We start from the raw sequence: 19,148 nt of genomic DNA, 5'->3' as shown, positions 1-19,148 counted from the left end.
AAAAAAAAAGATATAAATTGTAGAGGCTAACTGGAAGTTATGCTACCTGAGCTACAGATACCAGAATTTTTGATGCCCCCCACTATGGTAAAAATAGTTAAATCTCAAGAAAATCAGTTTTGGTCAAGGATGTCTTTATTAAAAATGGAATATTTAGAACATAAGGTGGTGTTAGTATATATTTGAATCTCTGTACTTGCCACATCTCTATTTCCCGTCCAAGTTAGTAGTATTTTTTTCAAAATAATGCCTAAAGTGATACAGTATCCTCAAGTGACAAGGAAATATTCTATTACATTCTAAATAATGGATTTCAGAAAACAGGTCAGTGAACATTATAGAAAGGTTTTCAACAAGGGGTGGAATTGAAACAGTGGTTCTCGAACTTTGTCAGGCACCAGAATCTTCTGGAGAGCCTGATAAAACACAGATTGCTGGCATCACTCACAGAATTTCTGATTCAGTAGATTTGGGAGTGTGGGTCCAACACATTGTCCTTTCTAATAAGCTCAATATGTGATGCTGCTGCTTGGCTGAACACTACACTCTGGGAACCACAAAATTTAAAGACCTTCAGCTTAACTCTGTTATCTCTCCAATATACAGTTAACATGCATCCTCTATTCTCTGACAATTTCAGTCAAGATTTTAGTAAATATGGCTGCACCGTTTAGTTACTGAGGAATTTTTTTGGCATACACCATTTGCCTTTTTATATATTTTCACTTAAAAGTGTTTTTCGTCTTGACAGTATAGCAAAGTATGAGAATTTTTGCAGTCTCCTTTCTGGGTATGTATTAGTACTCAATTCATTCAGGCATTCAGCATATATCAATTGCAAACTATTTGACAGGTGTTGTGCTAGATGCTGAGGATAAAATAGTAAGCTGAATAGACATGCTCCTGACCCACTGGTGCTTACAATCTATTTGCAAAGACCAGTGTGAATCAAATAATCACACACATAAATGTTTAATTTGTCAGAAGGGAAATATCATGGCTCTCTGTGAGTGAAAAACAAACCTTAGTTAAGTTGGGAAATGAGAAACTCTTCCTTGAGGAATGAAATCTTGAACTGAGAGCTGAAGGGTGAACAAGCATTTAATGAATAAATTATTTGTTAAGGTAAGAGTTTTCATGGGACAGTTCACAAATTTTTGCCTATGTAAATCAGAAAAACAAGTAGGAAGTAAGTAAATAGCTTAATAATGACCATTAATAAAGAAGTGTATGTACCAGGCATCAAGCTTACAAAGTTAGGAAAATTATTGAGAATACCTGACATTCCTTTTATAGTTGAGCTCTTCTGACTGGCATAATATAAGCAAGATGTTCCAGGGTTTACCTGAGTTGAATGGCTTTAATTCTGGTTTGTCATGGTTTAAAATGAGGAGTTGTCACAGAGTAGATGTTGTGCCCATTGAATATAGTCAATGCTTAATTCTCCATGTGAAAATCAACTTTTTGTGGCTTATCTGTCTTGGTTTTGTTTGGCTGCCTCTTCTTTTTGGTGCAAGTGTAGTCATGTGAAAGACATGCAATAATATCAGTGGTGAATAACTACAAATTAGGGGAGTAGTTTTCCGAAAAGAAGATCTTAATATTCCATAGGAAGTAAGTTAGACTTTTTTTTATTGCATTTTAAGTTTTGGGTTACATGTGAAGAACATGCAAGATTGTTGCATAGGTACACACATGGCAGTGTGATTTGCTGCCTTCCTCCCCTTCACCTATATCTGGCATTTCTCCCCATGCTATCCCCCCCAACTCCCCACCCCTCGCTGTCCCTCCCCTATTTCCCGCCAACAGACCCCAGTGTGCAGTGCTCCCCTCCCTGTGTCCACGTGTTCTCATTGTTCAACACCCACCTATGACTGAGAACATGCGGTGTTTGATTTTCTGCTCTTGTGTCAGTTTGCTGAGAATGATGGTTTCCAGGTTCATCCATGTCCCTACAAAGGACACGAACACAAACTTAGAGTTTTTGAATAGTCACGATTTGGGATTTATCCTTTTGCTTCCATTCAGCTATGGTGATAATTAATTTGTATAAAGTTTTAAAACAGAGGTATTTTGATCTTTTGATAAAGTATTTTTGACATGGGCAGTAATACATAAACCTGTACTCAAGGAAAAGATTGCTGGGATAATTATGATAGGTATATTCTCTTCTACATTGGTCTTTCTTCTAACTAATATTACCTGGAAGAAAATCTACTAGTTGGGCCCTCACTTTATATGTGTCAAAAATAAACTTTCTGAGAAATGGAGTTTATTAATACAATAAAATCTTAATGAAATGTTATCAAAGATAATAGCTTTAAAATAGGTTTTCCTTAGCAGTGATCCCATTTGGAAGAAATTATCCCATAGGAATGCAATGGACAAATTCCCCCTTGGAGTTGTAGCTTGCCAGTATCTTAGGGAAAATAGTTTGAAATTCGAAAATAGAAAACAAAACAACAAAAACCAAACCTAGTTTTAATGTTGAAATGTAAACTCTTTTGAGACCCTCCATATTTTGCTTCTTTACCCCCAATCAAACTGTTTTCTCGACCATTCTTTCATTCCCATTCTAGTCATCACTTAAGTTTGCTCCCTGCACAAACTTCTTTCTAAAAGCATGTGTTTATTTAGTTTTCCATAAACTGAATGCTTTTTCTTTTAAGCATATCCAAACACTACCTATCCTTAAAGACATAGCTCAAACTCCAACTCCCAGTTAAATATCTCTGGTGAAATACCTGGCTTCTCTCCCTCTACAAAACTTTGGGTTTACTCCAACTCTTTCTAATTTCGCTAGCTTTTGGAGTCTACCACCAGACAATTGAGGCCGTCTTTGCAATGCCTTAATCTCTAAACATTACATATAGATACAAGCCATATGGACTAAAACTCTCCAGATATTTTCAGAAAATTGCATACTAATTTTTATACTTTGCTGGCTTTCCTGCAGATGGTGATGGAGTTCTGTGCAGCAGGCTCGGTCACTGATGTAGTGAGAATGACCAGAAATCAGAGTTTAAAAGAAGATTGGATTGCTTATATCTGCCGAGAAATCCTTCAAGTGAGTCTTAATGTAGTCATTCTCTTCTGATATTTTAAGAACCTGGGAGTAATATATATAATGCACCTTATACCTGCTCACATCAGATAGTTTAGGTATTTGAAACATAACCTATGCATCACGATATCTAAAAAAGCCAAAAAGCTTTTGGGAAAGCAAATTTGCGGCTGATCCTCTTAAACTTTAAAGTAGTCCACAGCTGGGTAACCAGCTCCTTTGAAATCATGGCCTTTTATACCTCTGTCAGATTCTGACTACTGCATTCAATGGATCATAGAAATAACCACTTGGACTATTTATTATGTTATTATTATTTTAGAGTTTTTTAAACAAAAACATAGTACAAACATCATAGATTAAGATGAAGGTGAGACAGAAGAAGTCAGTATTGTATGGAATGGCCTCAAACCATCTGTAGCCTTTTGGCAAACAGACATTTTCTTTGATTACTGCTTCTGTTTTAAATGTCTTTATTTTCCACACCCAATTTGATGAGAGCAACAATCTTCTTGAGCTATCAGATTCCATCTTTTGTGACTAAAGTTCTCAAAGTCATCCAAGAAGGATATTAACAGAGTTAACAGTACCATTCATACAATGTTAGAATGTCCTTCCTATCATTTTGGTTAGATTCACTTGTGATGATAGCGTAAATGGTTGAGAGTTCAAACTCTGGACTGAGCTTACATTTAGTTTACCATGTATAAGTTTTGTAACTTTGAATCGGTTACTTAATTTTTCCAAGGCTCACTTTCCTCATCTATAGTATGAGGGTGATTTTAACGCCTTCCTCAAAGGGTTTCTGTGAGGAATTAGTAATTTACTCCATGTAAAGCACTTAGTACAATACTTAGCAAAGAATAACGGCTCAATAAATGTTAGCAGTTTTATTGTTACTTTATTATGAATCTCCAGTTAGTGGCTGGGGCAATCTCACTACAGCCTAACATTGCATACCATGTCATGGACTAGCCAGGTCACGAGTAAATTTTAGTGGTGAATGGGTTAGAGCCAAAGTGTTAAGCCAACACAGATTACAAATGGTTTAAAATGAATTTCCACATTCCCCTAAATTATCAGCATACAAGGCTGACTAGAAAATATTTTAGACTAAACAAGTGGTTGGATAGGGAATAGAGCAAAACAATAGCTGAGCTATGATATTTAAGATGTCCAGGTCTTTACTCTTAGGTCAGCTGGAAATATGGAGGCTAGAAATGAAGGTAAAGTGGTCCACTGTATACAAACATTTATTTTGGTGTTCTTTTTCTTTCGTGGGTGTCCTGATTTATTTTCCTTTCCTTATAGTCAAAAGTCATATTTCTAGGAATGGGTTGTAGTAATTCCAGTCTAAAGAAAGAACTGTGTTTGAAGCATCAGGATTAAGCTGTTTCTCTTATCAAAAGTTTTCCCAAAAACACTAGAACTGTACTGGAAAGAGATAAATATATACTGATGTGGCTTTTTAAAAAATATATACAGGGGTTAGCTCACCTTCACGCATACCGAGTAATTCACCGGGACATCAAAGGTCAGAATGTGCTGCTGACTCATAATGCTGAAGTAAAACTGGGTAAGTTTATTCTTATAGTATTTCAAGTTCAAAACATCTTAATGGAAAAACTCCGTTAAGATAAGATAACTATGTTTTCCGTCATGTTCCTGTCAATATCCTCTACTAATTTGAGCTGGGTTTTTCCTGCCTGCAAAACCAGTCGAAATTCAAAAATTTGTTTGGGAGAGGAGGCGGGGCAAAATAAAGAGAATGAACCTACTTACTTCTTTGAAATCATGTAGATAAAACAACTTTTGAATTTTAATGGGGATTTACTACTTTTTGGTCATCCCTTTACCCTCTATTAGAAATAGCTACTATATTTATTTAAACAAATTTCGATGTCATGGGCAGGAATTTAAAAAAATAAAAAAAATTCTTTCACACAACAGAGCCATAATTTCTGAAGACTATCAAATAATTTTTAACTATATAAGGAGGAATTGCTTTGGATTTTTTCAGATATACAAAGAAATGATATTGATCAGAATTGCTGCTCCAATAATATCCAAGTCAAATTCAGAATTATAAATCAAAAAAAGCTGGAAGTATCTAGCTTTTATTCCTGAGTTCAGAGTGGTATAACTTATTTGAAAATAACCACACATATTTTCTGATTTTTTTGTCATTAAGCACATAGGGGACAATATATTTTATCCTTTAATGTGTAAAATAAATATCAATAGTTTTCAGAATAATACCATAAAAATCATATCAGTACATTGTAGTGGCAGATAACCTTATTGATGCAGAAGGTAAGTCACTTGCATTATTTTTCAACACTTTATAAACATGTATCTGAACATGACCTTAAGATATTACCATTTTGTTGCTAAACACTTAGAACAAGAGTAGAGATTTTGTTTATTCATTGAAAACATTTTTTACTGAACACTTGTGGAAGAAACATGAGGTAGTAATTGTTTATCCTTGAAATAAGTGAAAGTAGTTTTAAGAGAATGTATTAACTTCTTTGGTGTCTGTCTAAAAGCTACAAAGCTAGAAACACAATTTTAAAATATATAAGAAGTGGCCAGGTACAGTAGCTCACACTTATAATCCCAGCATTTTGGGAGGCTGAGGCATGAGGATGACTTGAGACCAGTAGTTGAAGACCAGTCTGGGCAACATAGCAAGACCCTGCCTCTAAAAAAAAAAATGTTTAATTAGTTGTGCATGGTGGTGTCCACCTGAGGTCCCAGCTACTCAAGAGACTGAGGCAGGAGGATCACTTGAGCCTAGGATTTTGAGGTTGCAGTAAACTATGATTGTGCCACTGCACTCCAGCCTGGGAGGCAAAGACAGACCTTGTCTCTAAATAATAAATGAATAAATAATAAAAATATAAAAAATAAGAGCATACATATTATTTAACATTTAAATATGCAGGACAGGTAGCTTATCACAAGGCTTAACACTGTTTGCATATAGAGCAACACTCTCATATACTTGTGTCAAGTTGCTGGCCAAGGCAAACATTTGTGACACAAAAGAGAAATTGTACATGAAAGAAAAGCCACTGAAATATCTGTCACAATGTCCGTGCACTAAAATTCATGTACTTTCTCTGAAGGAGAGAACTTCTACTGCTGGATTAGAGTTTAATAAGACTTACTTTATATGTAATCCCTGTACAATTTGTTTTAGATGACTCAGACTATCATTATTTTTAAGTAACACATTATAAAATTTAATCACACATATTTTACACTTAAGTCTTGTACAATTTGTTTTAATTTTTTTAGATTATAGTTGTTTTAAGGCAACATAGTATAAGGAGAAAGTTGCAGAAAGCAAACCTAATGACAGCCAAAGCAAGTGATAGAAGGGAAAGAGATGGAAAAATGATTATATTGCAGTGGCAATCGCTCAATAAACTTCATATTCCAGCCTGTAAGGTCATGAAATAAACTTTAAATTATGCCATTGTTGAGGTTTCATTTCATCTTGGCTTTTCGTTCTCTTTCTCTTGCTCTTTTTTCTTTTTTTCTATTAATCAGCCTTCTAGTCTTTTCTCCTTTCATTTTCTCCTCTGGATATATGCCATATAGAAACTTAACGGCCTTTGTAGGTATTTCTTGGCCTCTAATGCTGGCTCACAGGGATAGTGAGAATGCTGAGCTATTATTTAACATATTTCTTTAAAAAAATCTAGATAAAAACATTGTGCAACACCCAATGGTATCTTCACAAATATTGTTGCGGACCTTTTTTTTTTTTTTTTTTTGGTATTGTCGTTCTTGTTAGATCCTTTAAAACTGCCTTGAACTCTTAGCGTTTTCTTTTTCATTTTTCTTCTCTTTCCCTAAATTCCTGAAGCTGCTTTTAGTCAGTTTTGTTCGCCATCCTCTGGATTCCTGGAAACCATTCTAAATTAGAAAATCTACTTCATTTTTCATCCCTGTTTTATTTCTTTTGGAATAAATAACCCCAGTCCACTTTAGCCTTTTTTTGTTATGTTTCTGAGGATATGATTCCAAATATTTTCTTATAATGTATCCCACAGATGAATAGAAGACTGAACTCTTATAATCTAAGCTAAGCTATAGATACCACAATAAATACCTGCATCTGATTAAAAAGATCTGTGTAGGAATTTAAACTAAATTCTAGCAGAAAACTCATTTTTCTTTATCATTGTGATAGAGCCTTCTAATATCATGTGTGAGGCTTCCTGATCAACTGCTAATAGGTTTCAGATTTCTTTGATCTTGCTTATACTTCTGTTCTTCCTCCAGCTTGGTGCCAGGTCCAAACACTCCATATGTTATCACTTTGGAGGTTCAGAGTGTCCCAACAGAACTTTGTCTTTAATATTCATGGTAAACATTCAGCCAAACCTAATGTAGATTTATAATAGCACTGCTGAGTCTCATTCCAACATAAATAGCAGCAAAAGCTTATTCCCAGTATTCCTGGAGTAGACTTCATGGTAAAATTTGCTAGGCTAGAATGAAAATCTGTTATCCATTGTGGCTTTTGGCTTTTGTATCAGCTTTCCAAGTTAAATAAATAACTTAATGAGCTTTTTCTTTCTGATTGATTATTTTGACATATAATGATTTTGGCAGTTGATTTTGGAGTGAGTGCCCAGGTGAGCAGAACTAATGGAAGAAGGAATAGCTTCATTGGGACACCATACTGGATGGCACCTGAGGTGATTGACTGTGATGAGGACCCCAGACGCTCCTATGATTACAGGGTGAGTATGAGAATTCAGACAGTGGAAATTACAATTTGGAAAGGATTTTTGATTAACATTATTTGCAATGATAAAAAATAAAAAGCAGGCAACTCCTCCTTTAACATTACATGCTGGTTGGAAATACTAGGCTCTATTTCAGTAAGTGGTTTGATTATATGCATAAAATAATATTTTCTAAGAATGTGGACAAAGTATACCATTGAGAATTACCTGCATTTGAGGCAGAGTGTGTAGTTTATGTTGCTTGCAACATATTGGTAAAAATATTATATAATGTGGATTTATATGTATATAAAAATTTAACTTCTAGGGGCAAAAGACATTGTAAACTTAAAAATGAAAAAATGTAAAACCAATTATTAATCCCCACAGTAACTTAGCTCCAGAAAAGACAAAAAAAAATAATTTGATTACTCAGGGTAATGGAGAAAATCCTTGGCATGTTTCACTTCCAAAACCACAGAAAATCAGTAGAATAAACAAATTAAGTAACAATTCCTGCTATTTATTAAAATTTCCACTGAAACTGCAATTTGGACAATATACATTCATGTACACATTTCAAAAAGTTGATGTGGAAAAAAAATTCTCCATTTGCTATAGACTGGAAAAATCTCACTCCCCGCATAAGTCATCCAAACAATTAATTGTGGTCTCCCTGAGTGGAACCTAGGACTCAATACTTGAAGTTGATTAATTGAGAGTCATCTCTTTTCCCTTTCCCTAAGTGCCCTCTGCATGATCTGCAAAATGATTATTTACTGAGAGCCTATTATGTTTAGTGCTCTGTTAGGCGTTATGAAGACTATGGAAGCACAAAGTTCTTCAAGTGGCTTTTTATAAAAAATAATGCTTTATAGTTGTATACTTTTTGCAGTCTTCCAAGGACTTTTACCTGTATTTGTTATTTATTTTTAGTTTCTAGAACCATGTAATTGAAGGAAATCTTAAGCTTAGACTATCACAACTGAAGCTAAAAAAATCTATAAACTGGGGTTCTAAGAATCCAGTTAACCTACAAGGCCGCAGATCACCTGAGGTCAGGAGTTTGAGGCCAACCTGGTCAACATAGCGAAACTCTGTCTTTACTAAAAATACAAAAAAATTAGCCAGGTCTGGTGGTGGGCACCTGTAATCCCAGCTACTCGGGAGGCTGAGGCAGGAGAATCGCATGAACCCAGGAGACAGAGGTTGCAGTGAGCCCAGATTACACCACCAAACTGCAGCCTGGGTTACAGAGTGAGACCCTGTCACAAAGAAAAAAAAGGGAATTCAGCAAATCTGTTTAGGAGTCATTTAGCCATCCAGTGTATCTCTAGCCCTGTGCCCTTTCCACGCTAAAAAAAAAAAAAAAAAAAAAAAAAAAAAAAAAAAAAAAAAAAAAAAAAAAAAAAAAAAAAAAAAAAAAAAAAGTACTAAACAGTTAATAGTAGTGAAGATAATTTTCTAGAAACTCTTTATAGTTCTAGACTTAGTTTAGAATATTCCAAGAACTGCTGAAATACACACACACACACACACACACACACACACACACACACCCCAGCCTTATCTAAATGTATACTATTATTATCTCTATTTTACATAGAGTGAAATTAAGGTACAGAGAGTTAAAACATTTTCCCAAGATGATACAACTGGTGACTCTATGTAATGAAATGTCTTTATAGCAAGTTTCTTTTGGTATTTCAGGTAGGGCAATAATAGCAATGCATCCAAGATGAACTTTCCTTGCATTTTACCCCATTCCCTATCAACCCGTTGGGTAGTGAGGTACTGGCTGGTCACAAGCTCAGATTATGCCTTCTTACAATGTCACTCTATAATGAATCTTTACTATAGGAAACCCATAAAATGGCTCCGGCATTGGCATCCACATCCCGAACTAAACATTGTTTTAAGATTCTAAATACTACCAACTGCCTATTTTTAAGTCACATTTTTTTTTGTCATGTTTTTCTTTGCAGAGTGATGTGTGGTCTGTGGGAATTACTGCTATTGAAATGGCTGAAGGAGCTCCTCGTGAGTAAAAATGTTTGATATTTGTTAAAGATTAGGGAAATGTGCCATACAAATTGTAGAAATCTCTCTCTGTGGAAGAAGATGAGATTGCCACTTGTACCACTCAGCTTTCACTGGCCAGACAGGTGTCATACTATGTGCCAAACTACTAATGGTGACCTTTTCAGTGATTACCAAATGCTTTCTTCAGAATAGCTACATGTGGGTATGTAAATCAGCTTGTGCTTTTCTTTCTTACAATATCTTATTTTAGATTGACTGAGTTTTGTTTCAATTTATTCTCAGTAGTATTTGGTCCTGACAGTCCTGAGCAACCAGAATAAGGATTCTGGTTGGCATTCCAGTCTATATTTCCTGGTGGAACATTTAGATTCCAGAATATTTGGTCACACACTGCTACTGCCTCAGGCTGTAATAGTTGAGAAAATTCTCTAACATTTCATTGAAATTGAGCTAATCTTCAGAAATTTCAGGAAGTAAACATAGTTATTTTTTTTTCTTTGGAGTCAATCCAGCTTACCTTTAGTGCCCTTTTTCCTCCTTTCAGCTGCCTCAGTGCCCATGTCATCTTGTTTTCTCTACCTCCTCATCATTTAAATGACGTGTTAGCATCCTGTTCTCTCAAGGCACTGTTTTCTGATAGGAAAGTAAAAATGGAATGTGAACTTGGGTGTAAATGATGGATAACCATCTAATGTGTGCCTCCAGAGCGTAGTATATTTGCTGTCCTCAGTAACTAAAATCCAAAAGTGTAAATGACAATGCATCTCTGGTATTGTTGAATGAGAAGTGAAAAAAAATGCCTTGTGGGGTGTGGGGAGGATTGCTTTGCTTTCCCCTCTCCAAAGCAGATCCTGTAGATTCCCATGTTCTTGTATGCTCTATCTGAAAAATGTCCACCCATCAAGCTTTATGAATTTGAAATATCTTAGCATTTAGTTTCACGGCCAATGAGAGGAATTTCAAGAAATAGAAATAATGTTAACATAATTTTTGAGAATTCCTACTATCCCTTAGAATATCAAAGAGGGGCTGGGATAAAGCTAGAATGCCTGTGGAGATCATGTTGCTTCTGCCTCTATTATAGGGCCCCCAATTCAGCAAAGTACCTTAGTTGGGTGAATAAAAAATTAATAATAGGAATTATTAAAATGTAAAAAGATTACACATGACACATATGTATAATTGAAATGATACTGAAATAGTGGACTATTCCTCATCATCTCTTGATTATTTCTGTTTGGGAAACATACATAGATTATGTTAAATTGAGCAGCAGCAACTAGTATTTCATATTAGTATTGATGCATGGGTTTGGTTAGGATACATGCCTGCATGTATATTTTTCCCATTGTTTCTGAGTGCTCCTCAGCATGCCTTTTCGGAAAACCAACTTTCTATGTTTTGCAGTTTATACTCCCCGAGTCACCTTTGTTTGTTTCACTTTTTTTTCATTCCAAAATATTAAGTTATGGGGAAAAAAGTATTGGTGAGCAAACTCACAGGAGTGCAGAGAAGGAATTTTGCACAGCATACACAAATTGCAAGCTTCTTACAAAAGATAAGTGAGGACCAGGAAATTTGGAATTCACAAAGAGGGAAAATAGGGCTGGCCTGCCTGGATCAGTAATTTGAATAGTACAACTTTGGTCAAGAGCATCTCTAAATGGCCTACCTACTAAAACATTTCTCCTTCACTGGTGTTCTTTATTGCCTGGAATATTAATTTTGTGTGGAAATAATTGTCATCTGTTTAACTGCACAAATCCTCCAGGTTATTATCATTATTATCTCACAAGGGATGGCCTTCCAAAGTGACAGTTATCTGATAATATCCTTTGAGGTCCAGATAACAAAACTGTCTTCCTTTGGTGAATCTTTTCCAGAGAAGTAAAGAGAGAGAAAGAATAACTTCTCCCTGATAGGATGCCATAGGGCATGGGCCCCCAACCCCTGGGCCAAACTGCAGGAGGTGAGTGGCGAGCAAGTAAGCAAACATTACCACCTGAGCTCTGCCTCCTGGCAGATCAGCAACAGCATTAGATTCTCCTAGGAGTGGGAACCCTATTGTGAACTGAGGATGCAAGGGATCTAGGTGGTACGTTTCTTATGAGAATCTAACTCATGCCTGCTGTACTGACGTGCAACAGTTTCATTCCCAAACCAAGCCCCTAACCCTAGGTCCATGGAAGAACTGTCTTCCACAAAACTGATCCCTGGTGCCAAAAACTTTGGGGCCAATGTTGTAGGGGCTCTAGAAATAGAGAGCTGGATATTTGCAAACCAGGACCTCCTTCAGTCCCTAGGTTCTGGGTAGGAATTCAAACAATATGGGGACCTTTAAACCAAGGCCAGAACATTTCTAGTAACCATCCAAACATCAGAGTATCATAGGCTAATTTTGAATAGATGTGGTTTTTAGTCTCTATCCTTTATAAAAAAGATAATCTGTTCCTGGAGGAGAAGCAGGATAAGATCAACAGTTCACCCTGACTCCCCTTTCTTGGCAAAGCTGTAAACCAGTCAACTTGCCTTAAACTGGGCCATGTTTTCCCCTATTTTTGCATTCTCCTTGATATTGTGTATCATTTTAAATATTGTCAATGATGCTTCTTTATAGTCCTACTTCTATTCCTTGTAGTGTCGCTCTCTCACACCCCATGTCAACATTTAGCTGAATGCATTGTGGCTCAAATCTACCCCTGTCCCATCAAGAGGCCTATTCCTTCAATATTCAGAAGATTCCCTCAGATCTCAACATGTGTTAAGAATAAACCACATTATTTAACCGAATTCAAACTAAGCTCAGTTTAATATGTGTCCTACCCTTCAAAAGATAATGCGATTTTTAAGGAAGGCTTGCTGTTTCAAAGAAGTGAGCCTCTAAGGCCAGGCATGGTGGCTCACGCCTGTAATCCAAGCACTTTGGAGGTCAAGGTGGGTGGATCACCTGAGGTTGGGAGTTCAAGGAATGAGCCTCTAATGATGAACATTTAGGTAGTGTTGTGAGATATGGGTTGGAGGGGGCAGTTACTGACATTCCTAAAATTAGACTATATAAGATGGTATTTTGCGGGAATCTGCACCCACAGTCAAATCCAGCAGATAGCTCTTGTACCCACCCTATGCTCCATTCCTTTGTGAACTTTTCCTTTAAAGAAAACTTACCTAGTCTGTGTCCTGGCTCTTGACCCCTGAAGATGTTGTCAGTGGAATGACTGTTGCTCAAACGTTAATAAATGACCACTGTTTAATATTGTACAAAGTCACAATGTGTTTAAAGGACAGAGCCTGGAGACTGATGGACACAGTAAAAGAATTAAAAGAGTTAAATATGATCCTGATCTTTTGTTCTTGGAGCTTATTCTGCCTTCAATTATAAAAATGTACCTTCTATTAATTTATAACTATGTAATTGAAAAAAAAGCTTGACCCTTAAACAATTTCCTTTGTATGTAGCCCTAGTAAAATCACCCAGTGGAGTTTTTGTCTACTACTATGAGAGGCCAGTTTGTCACTTTAGGTTTGCATCTGAGGTTGCATTTTGGGAGAGAAAGGATAGCTCTATCAAGAGTCATTAATATCAAGTTAGTCTCACAAGAATGACGCACTTGTAATGTTAGATGAAATTGACACTATGGTTCTCAATTGGGGATGTTTTGCACTGCCAATTTTCTTTAATCACAACACAAGAGGAAATAAGTAAAGTGAGACATATTTAAACACTTATAGAAAAAAAACAAAATTCCCAAACCAATGAGGTAATTAATTTATATAGCACATATTGGAATAGGCTTTTCTTTTTATGCCTGTGTGTGTGAAACAGAGAATGAAAGGTCCAGTAGTTTGGCACAGTCTCAAAGTTCCATAGGGTTAAAATCTTTATTATAATGTCAATAGCTGATATTTATTTAGCATCTACTATGTGTCAGATACTTTTGGGGGGATTTTTAAAATTATTTTAAAAATTTTTGTGGGTATTTAGTTGGTGTATATATTTATGAGGTAAAGACACTTTTACTTGTAAGTTGCTAATTAATCCTCACAGCAATTTTTTGAAGGGATTCCTCCTGCTACACTTCCTGTTTTTCAGATGAAAAGAACACAAGATACAGATAAGTTAAGTAATTTGCCCAAAGTCACAAAGATAAAGCTAGATTTGAACCCAAATGATCTTACTCCAGGTGGTGTATTCTTAACAGTTGCACTGTTCTATCTTTTTTTCTAGAACTCTCAGCTTCCAAAACAGATTCTTCTCAGCTTTCAAGACTACTAAACCATTGTTATTTATATATTATTGTACTTAAATAGTAGTCTGGTTGACTTTTTCAGTCTGTAATTACATATCCCAATTTTATAACTAAACACCTGCAATACAAAATTACAGAAGTGTACTTGTTTCACTTTCAGTTAACTTTTCGAGATATAAATTATCAACTATACATTTCAAATATGTTTTCTGGTTTATTATTAATTTATACTACCTGGTGATAGTGAAACTTGAGAATCTTATATATTGCAAAATTGTGTTAAAACAAGCTTTTCCTTTTCTTTCTAAATACATTCTTTTGTATTTATTCGTCCCTTAGTGGCTACTAAACATTATATATGAAAGATTACTGAGAAACCCGTCTGGAATGAGGAGTGTGCTCTTTAGTTATCCTTCCCATTTTTGTAAGTTTATCTATTTCCCTTTGCAGCTCTGTGTAACCTTCAACCCTTGGAAGCTCTCTTCGTTATTTTGCGGGAATCTGCACCCACAGTCAAATCCAGTGGATGGTAAAGATGAATACCTTAATTTCCTAAATACATTGACTTGACATTTTTATGTTAGCAAATAAGTTTTAGCTCATTTGGTCACTCCTGCTCCACCATCCTTGTTGGACAATATTTTCTAAAATCTAACATCTTAACTGGGAGGTTTAAATGACCAGTTTTCATTAAGAAGTAGCTAGCCAAGTATAAATAAGTAATATCCTCTATAGTATTTTCTGATGCTATTATTCTACTGCCATTAATGGGCATGTTCAGTTGTTGCCACAGTAATGGGATGAACTAATGCAACTATTAGTGGTGCTTACATAGGCAGTCAGTTATATGCAGCCCCGTTAATTAGTCATTTAAACTAAACATACACAGACCTAGAGCAGAAGACTTGCTCTCCCAGGACACTACATGCCAGCTAAACTTGGGAATTCTTCTCTCTAAAGCTTGTTGATCTTGTACCTGAAGCTCTTGCATATATTAGTTGCTATTGCTTTCCCTGGTAGAAGTGGTGACTGTTATTTGATTGCTAACATTCTGCATTGCAATTCAACTTACCATGGATTCAGTCTTTATGGCCACATCTATTTTTTCAAGATTAGTTAGTCCTGGCTCTTTTAACACCCTCTTTTTGGATCATTATATTTATTCTTCTTTAGTTAAAACTGCATATAGTCAAATGAAAAATACAGAGTACGAGTGCTGTGGGACAATGAATCTAGTCTTGCAGACTACATATATCACATTATCCATTTAATCATCATACTTGCGCTTGAGATTTTTCCAGGTACATACAGGTAACTCATTGAAATTTCTACTGTAATTTAGATGGTAAATGCGATTAACTTTTGCTTCTTTTTCTGATGTCTAAATTGGCTCACTGTATAATGTATGTTGCCAAACTGCAGGATGTTTAGCAATTGAAAAGACAATGATACTTAAAGGCAGCTCTCTCTAAATATGATTTTCAGAGAGGCATGTGGGTGGTGGTGGGAAGAAGTCTGGCAGGCCTGAGAACACTTTTTTTTTTTTCCCTTGGACTCATTTATTTTAGGTCCCGTAAGTTCCACAATTTCATGGAAAAGTGTATGATAAAAAATTTTCTGTTTCGTCCTACTTCTGCAAACATGCTTCATCACCCATTTGTTCGGGATATAAAAAATGAACGACATGTTGTTGAGTCATTAACAAGGCATCTTACTGGAATCATTAAAAAAAGACAGAAAAAAGGTAGAATCTATGATGTTTTATTTTACTGAAATGAATATTCAGAGTTTGTTTGTGTATTGTTTCCAGGAAAAAATAATATTTGTTTAAGAATTAGGTTGAAAGTAAAACTTCTGAGGCCTTCGATATTTAACTTTTCCAAGAATATGGCATGTACTCTTATTTAATTCATTAACTCTTGCCTGAGTGTGTGGGTGCATATGTGCGTTTGTGTGCTTTTGTGTATAGCCACTAATTCTTGCCAGTTACACCTGGAAAATATTCATATTTATAGAGACATTGAAAACCTCCAGTAAAATTTTGTGATATGCCAACTTTAAGTAACTAAAATAAATGAAAGATAAAAGGCAACAAAATGTATATGTTACTGCTGTTTTTGTTTTTTTTTTTTTTTCAGCTGGCATGTTGACAAGAGATAAATGGATTTGTAATTAACCATTTATTGACCAGTAATTTTGACGTAGTATTTGGGTACCATATAAAGCTAGTTTTATGTACTAAACTCCAAATATAAGATGTAATTAAAGGAATTAATTTATACAAATAAACATAAACTTCTGTCTATTAATAGAAGTGAACTTCTATTTAAAATGGCAGGATTTTTCAGTGACCCTAGATTGTGCCACTGCACTCCAGCCTGGGTTACAGAGAAAGACCCTGCCCCCCAAAAAATTAAAATAAAAATTACAGGATGGATTTTCACCAAGTCCAGAAGAAGCCACTTGGGAAGTTCTAACTTTATATGTTATGTTACATATTTCACATTTGATTTTGGGGACCATAGGCAGAGTTGAGAGTAACAATGGAATGTAGAAGGGAAAACTTGAAAAAGCAAGCATCCTCAGATCAGCTGTGGGATTGATTGCAGTGGGGCTTGTTAAATCTGTACATGTATCCTGTTTTGAGATAAGGAGCAGCAACAATTAATTTATTTACCTATGGTAATAAAGTTATTGAATCAATGTCACAGAAGACCAGCCAGTTTCGAATGGGTGCAGGAAAACTGCACATCTACTTGGTAATTTGCTAATTTCCAGAGTTGCAAAATTTCCAAAATTTTACCTGCAGGAAAAGTTCCATTTATATGAAAGTTACACTAAAGATATAAATATAGTTACCCTTAACATTTTAATATAGGAAATTCAAAAGAAAACTCTTTTGTTTGTAAGTTTCTATATTTCAGTAGTAATGGCACAGCTGTTAGGAAAGAAGCTGAATTTTTTCAATGTGTTTAGTGTAAAACACAGAATTAAGAATTTGCCTTCTCATTGAAAAGATTTAATATCAATCTAAGCCATAAAGTCCTTACATCTAGCGCTCACAGCTGTAAGCGATGCTCACCGCTATCTAGAGTTTCTCTTGTCTCATTCTCCCTTTGTCCCATTCTCTCTTCTTTCTCTTTAGAATTGCAGAAATCAGATAGCTAAATTTTCTTTTCTCTGTTCAGAGAAATTAATCTGCATGCAATAGCTATACTGTGCTTTAAAATGGGCCTAGAAATTAGAATATTGTCTACATCACAAACCAAGTGTGTTTGAAGGGCTACCTTCTTGCCCTTGTAATTCACTCCATGTCCTGAGTAGAGGGAACAATGTGAATAAAGTGGATAACATGCTTATATGCTGACTGTTTATGCATTATGTTTTTCTCTTTCTTAAAAAAAGGAATACCTTTGATCTTTGAAAGAGAAGAAGCTATCAAGGAACAGTACACCATGAAAAGATTCAGGTGCGTTCCACAAAGTACTTATATAATTTGATGATAGAAATTTATGTAAGGCAGTTGATTCCATACTGTTGCCTTTGATTCAGAAAGAATTCTTTCTGATACAACAAATAACAGATCTCTGTTTTTAAGAAATATTAAGTGAAAATATAAAGAGAATATTTTATTATTACCTAAAGACTCCTTAATAACTGGCAAGTGAATGATCAAGTAGATATCAGATTTCATTAATAATTGAATACAAATGTTACCTTCAGAATATTTCAGACATTAAAGGAATGATTTTAGAAAGATTTACTGAAGGTATCTTCATTGCAGAAAATTTCCATCTTTTAAAGTAAAAAACAATGCCCCTGAATGGCTCCATTCCACTAAAAATTCTAATTGTATGCCCATCATTTGTATGTTTATTTTAGAGGACCCTCTTGCACTCATGAGCTTCTGAGATTGCCAACCAGCAGCAGATGCAGACCACTTAGAGTCCTGCATGGAGAACCCTCTCAGCCAAGGTGGCTACCAGATCGAGAAGAACCACAGGTCCAGGCACTTCAGCAGCTACAGGGAGCAGCCAGGGTATTCGTGCCACTGCAACCTCTGGACAGTGCACCCAGGCCTCTCATGGGGCAGGCTCAGGCACCTCTACGACTACAAGGGGCAGCTCGGGTGTTCATGCCACTACGGGCTCAGGTGAAGCCTAAGGCCACTAGACCTCTACAAATGCAGATTAAGGCACCTCCACGACTACAGAGGGCAGCCCGGGTGCTCATGCCACTGCAGGCACAGGGTAGGACACCTAGGCTTCTACAGGTACAGGCCCAGGTACCCAAAAAGCAGCAGGCTCAGACCCAAGCATCAGAACCACAAGATCTGGACCAGGTACCAGAGGAATTTCAGAGGCACGATCAGGTACCTGAACAACAAAGGCAGGGCCAGGCGCCTGAACAACTGCAGGGGCACAACCAGGTACCTGAACAAGAGCTGGAGCAGAACCAGGCACCTGAACAGCCAGAGGTACAGGAACAGGCTGCTGAGCCTGCACAGGCAGAGGCTGAGGCAGAGGAACCTGAGTCATTACGAGTACATGCCCAGTTATTCATGCCCCTGCTATCACAGAATCACCATGTGCTATTGCCACTGCATTTGGATACTCAGGTGCTCATTCCAGTAGAGGGGCAAACTGAAGGATTGCCTCAGGCACAGGCTTGGACACTAGAAACCCCACAGGCAGTTGACTCAGTTCAAGCACTGATAGAGGGACTCTCAAGAGACTTGCTTCGAGCACCAAACTCAAATAACTCAAAGCCACTTGGTCCTTTGCAAACCCTGATGGAAAATCTGTCATTAAATAGGTTTTACTCACAACCAGAACAGGCACGGAAGAAAAAATCAAAAGTTTCTAGTCTGAGGCAAGCACTGGCAAAAAAACTATCACCAAAGAGGTTCAGGGCAAAGTCATCAAGGAGACCTGAAGAGCTTCAGCTCTCAGATTTAGAAGCCCGCAGGCAAAGGCGCCAGCACAGATGGGAAGATGTCTTTAATCAGCACGAAGAAGAATTGAGACAAGCTGATAAAGTAAGAGTTTT

At 36.3% G+C, this 19,148-nt stretch overlaps 1 protein-coding gene across 4 annotated transcripts in view; it reads left to right on the top strand.

The window, feature by feature from the left end:
• NRK (Nik related kinase) overlaps positions 1-19,148 on the top strand; it is a 137,199-nt gene that overhangs the window by 72,247 nt on the left and 45,804 nt on the right. For all 4 annotated transcript variants that reach the window (XM_037734971.1, XM_037734972.1, XM_037734970.1 and 1 more), the window contains 8 exons: positions 2,957-3,067; positions 4,550-4,640; positions 7,694-7,824; positions 9,795-9,849; positions 14,550-14,628; positions 15,668-15,843; positions 17,505-17,568; positions 17,982-19,137. In XM_037734971.1, the coding sequence (XP_037590899.1) occupies positions 2,957-3,067; positions 4,550-4,640; positions 7,694-7,824; positions 9,795-9,849; positions 14,550-14,628; positions 15,668-15,843; positions 17,505-17,568; positions 17,982-19,137 (1,863 nt within the window). The remainder of the gene's footprint in view (positions 1-2,956; positions 3,068-4,549; positions 4,641-7,693; positions 7,825-9,794; positions 9,850-14,549; positions 14,629-15,667; positions 15,844-17,504; positions 17,569-17,981; positions 19,138-19,148) is intronic.

This window comes from Cebus imitator, unplaced genomic scaffold, assembly GCF_001604975.1.
Source record: "Cebus imitator isolate Cc_AM_T3 unplaced genomic scaffold, Cebus_imitator-1.0 Scaffold696, whole genome shotgun sequence".
Lineage (NCBI taxonomy): Eukaryota > Metazoa > Chordata > Mammalia > Primates > Cebidae > Cebus > Cebus imitator.
The sequence above is the reverse complement of the archived record's forward strand: the minus strand, read 5'-3'. Positions and strand labels throughout refer to the sequence as shown.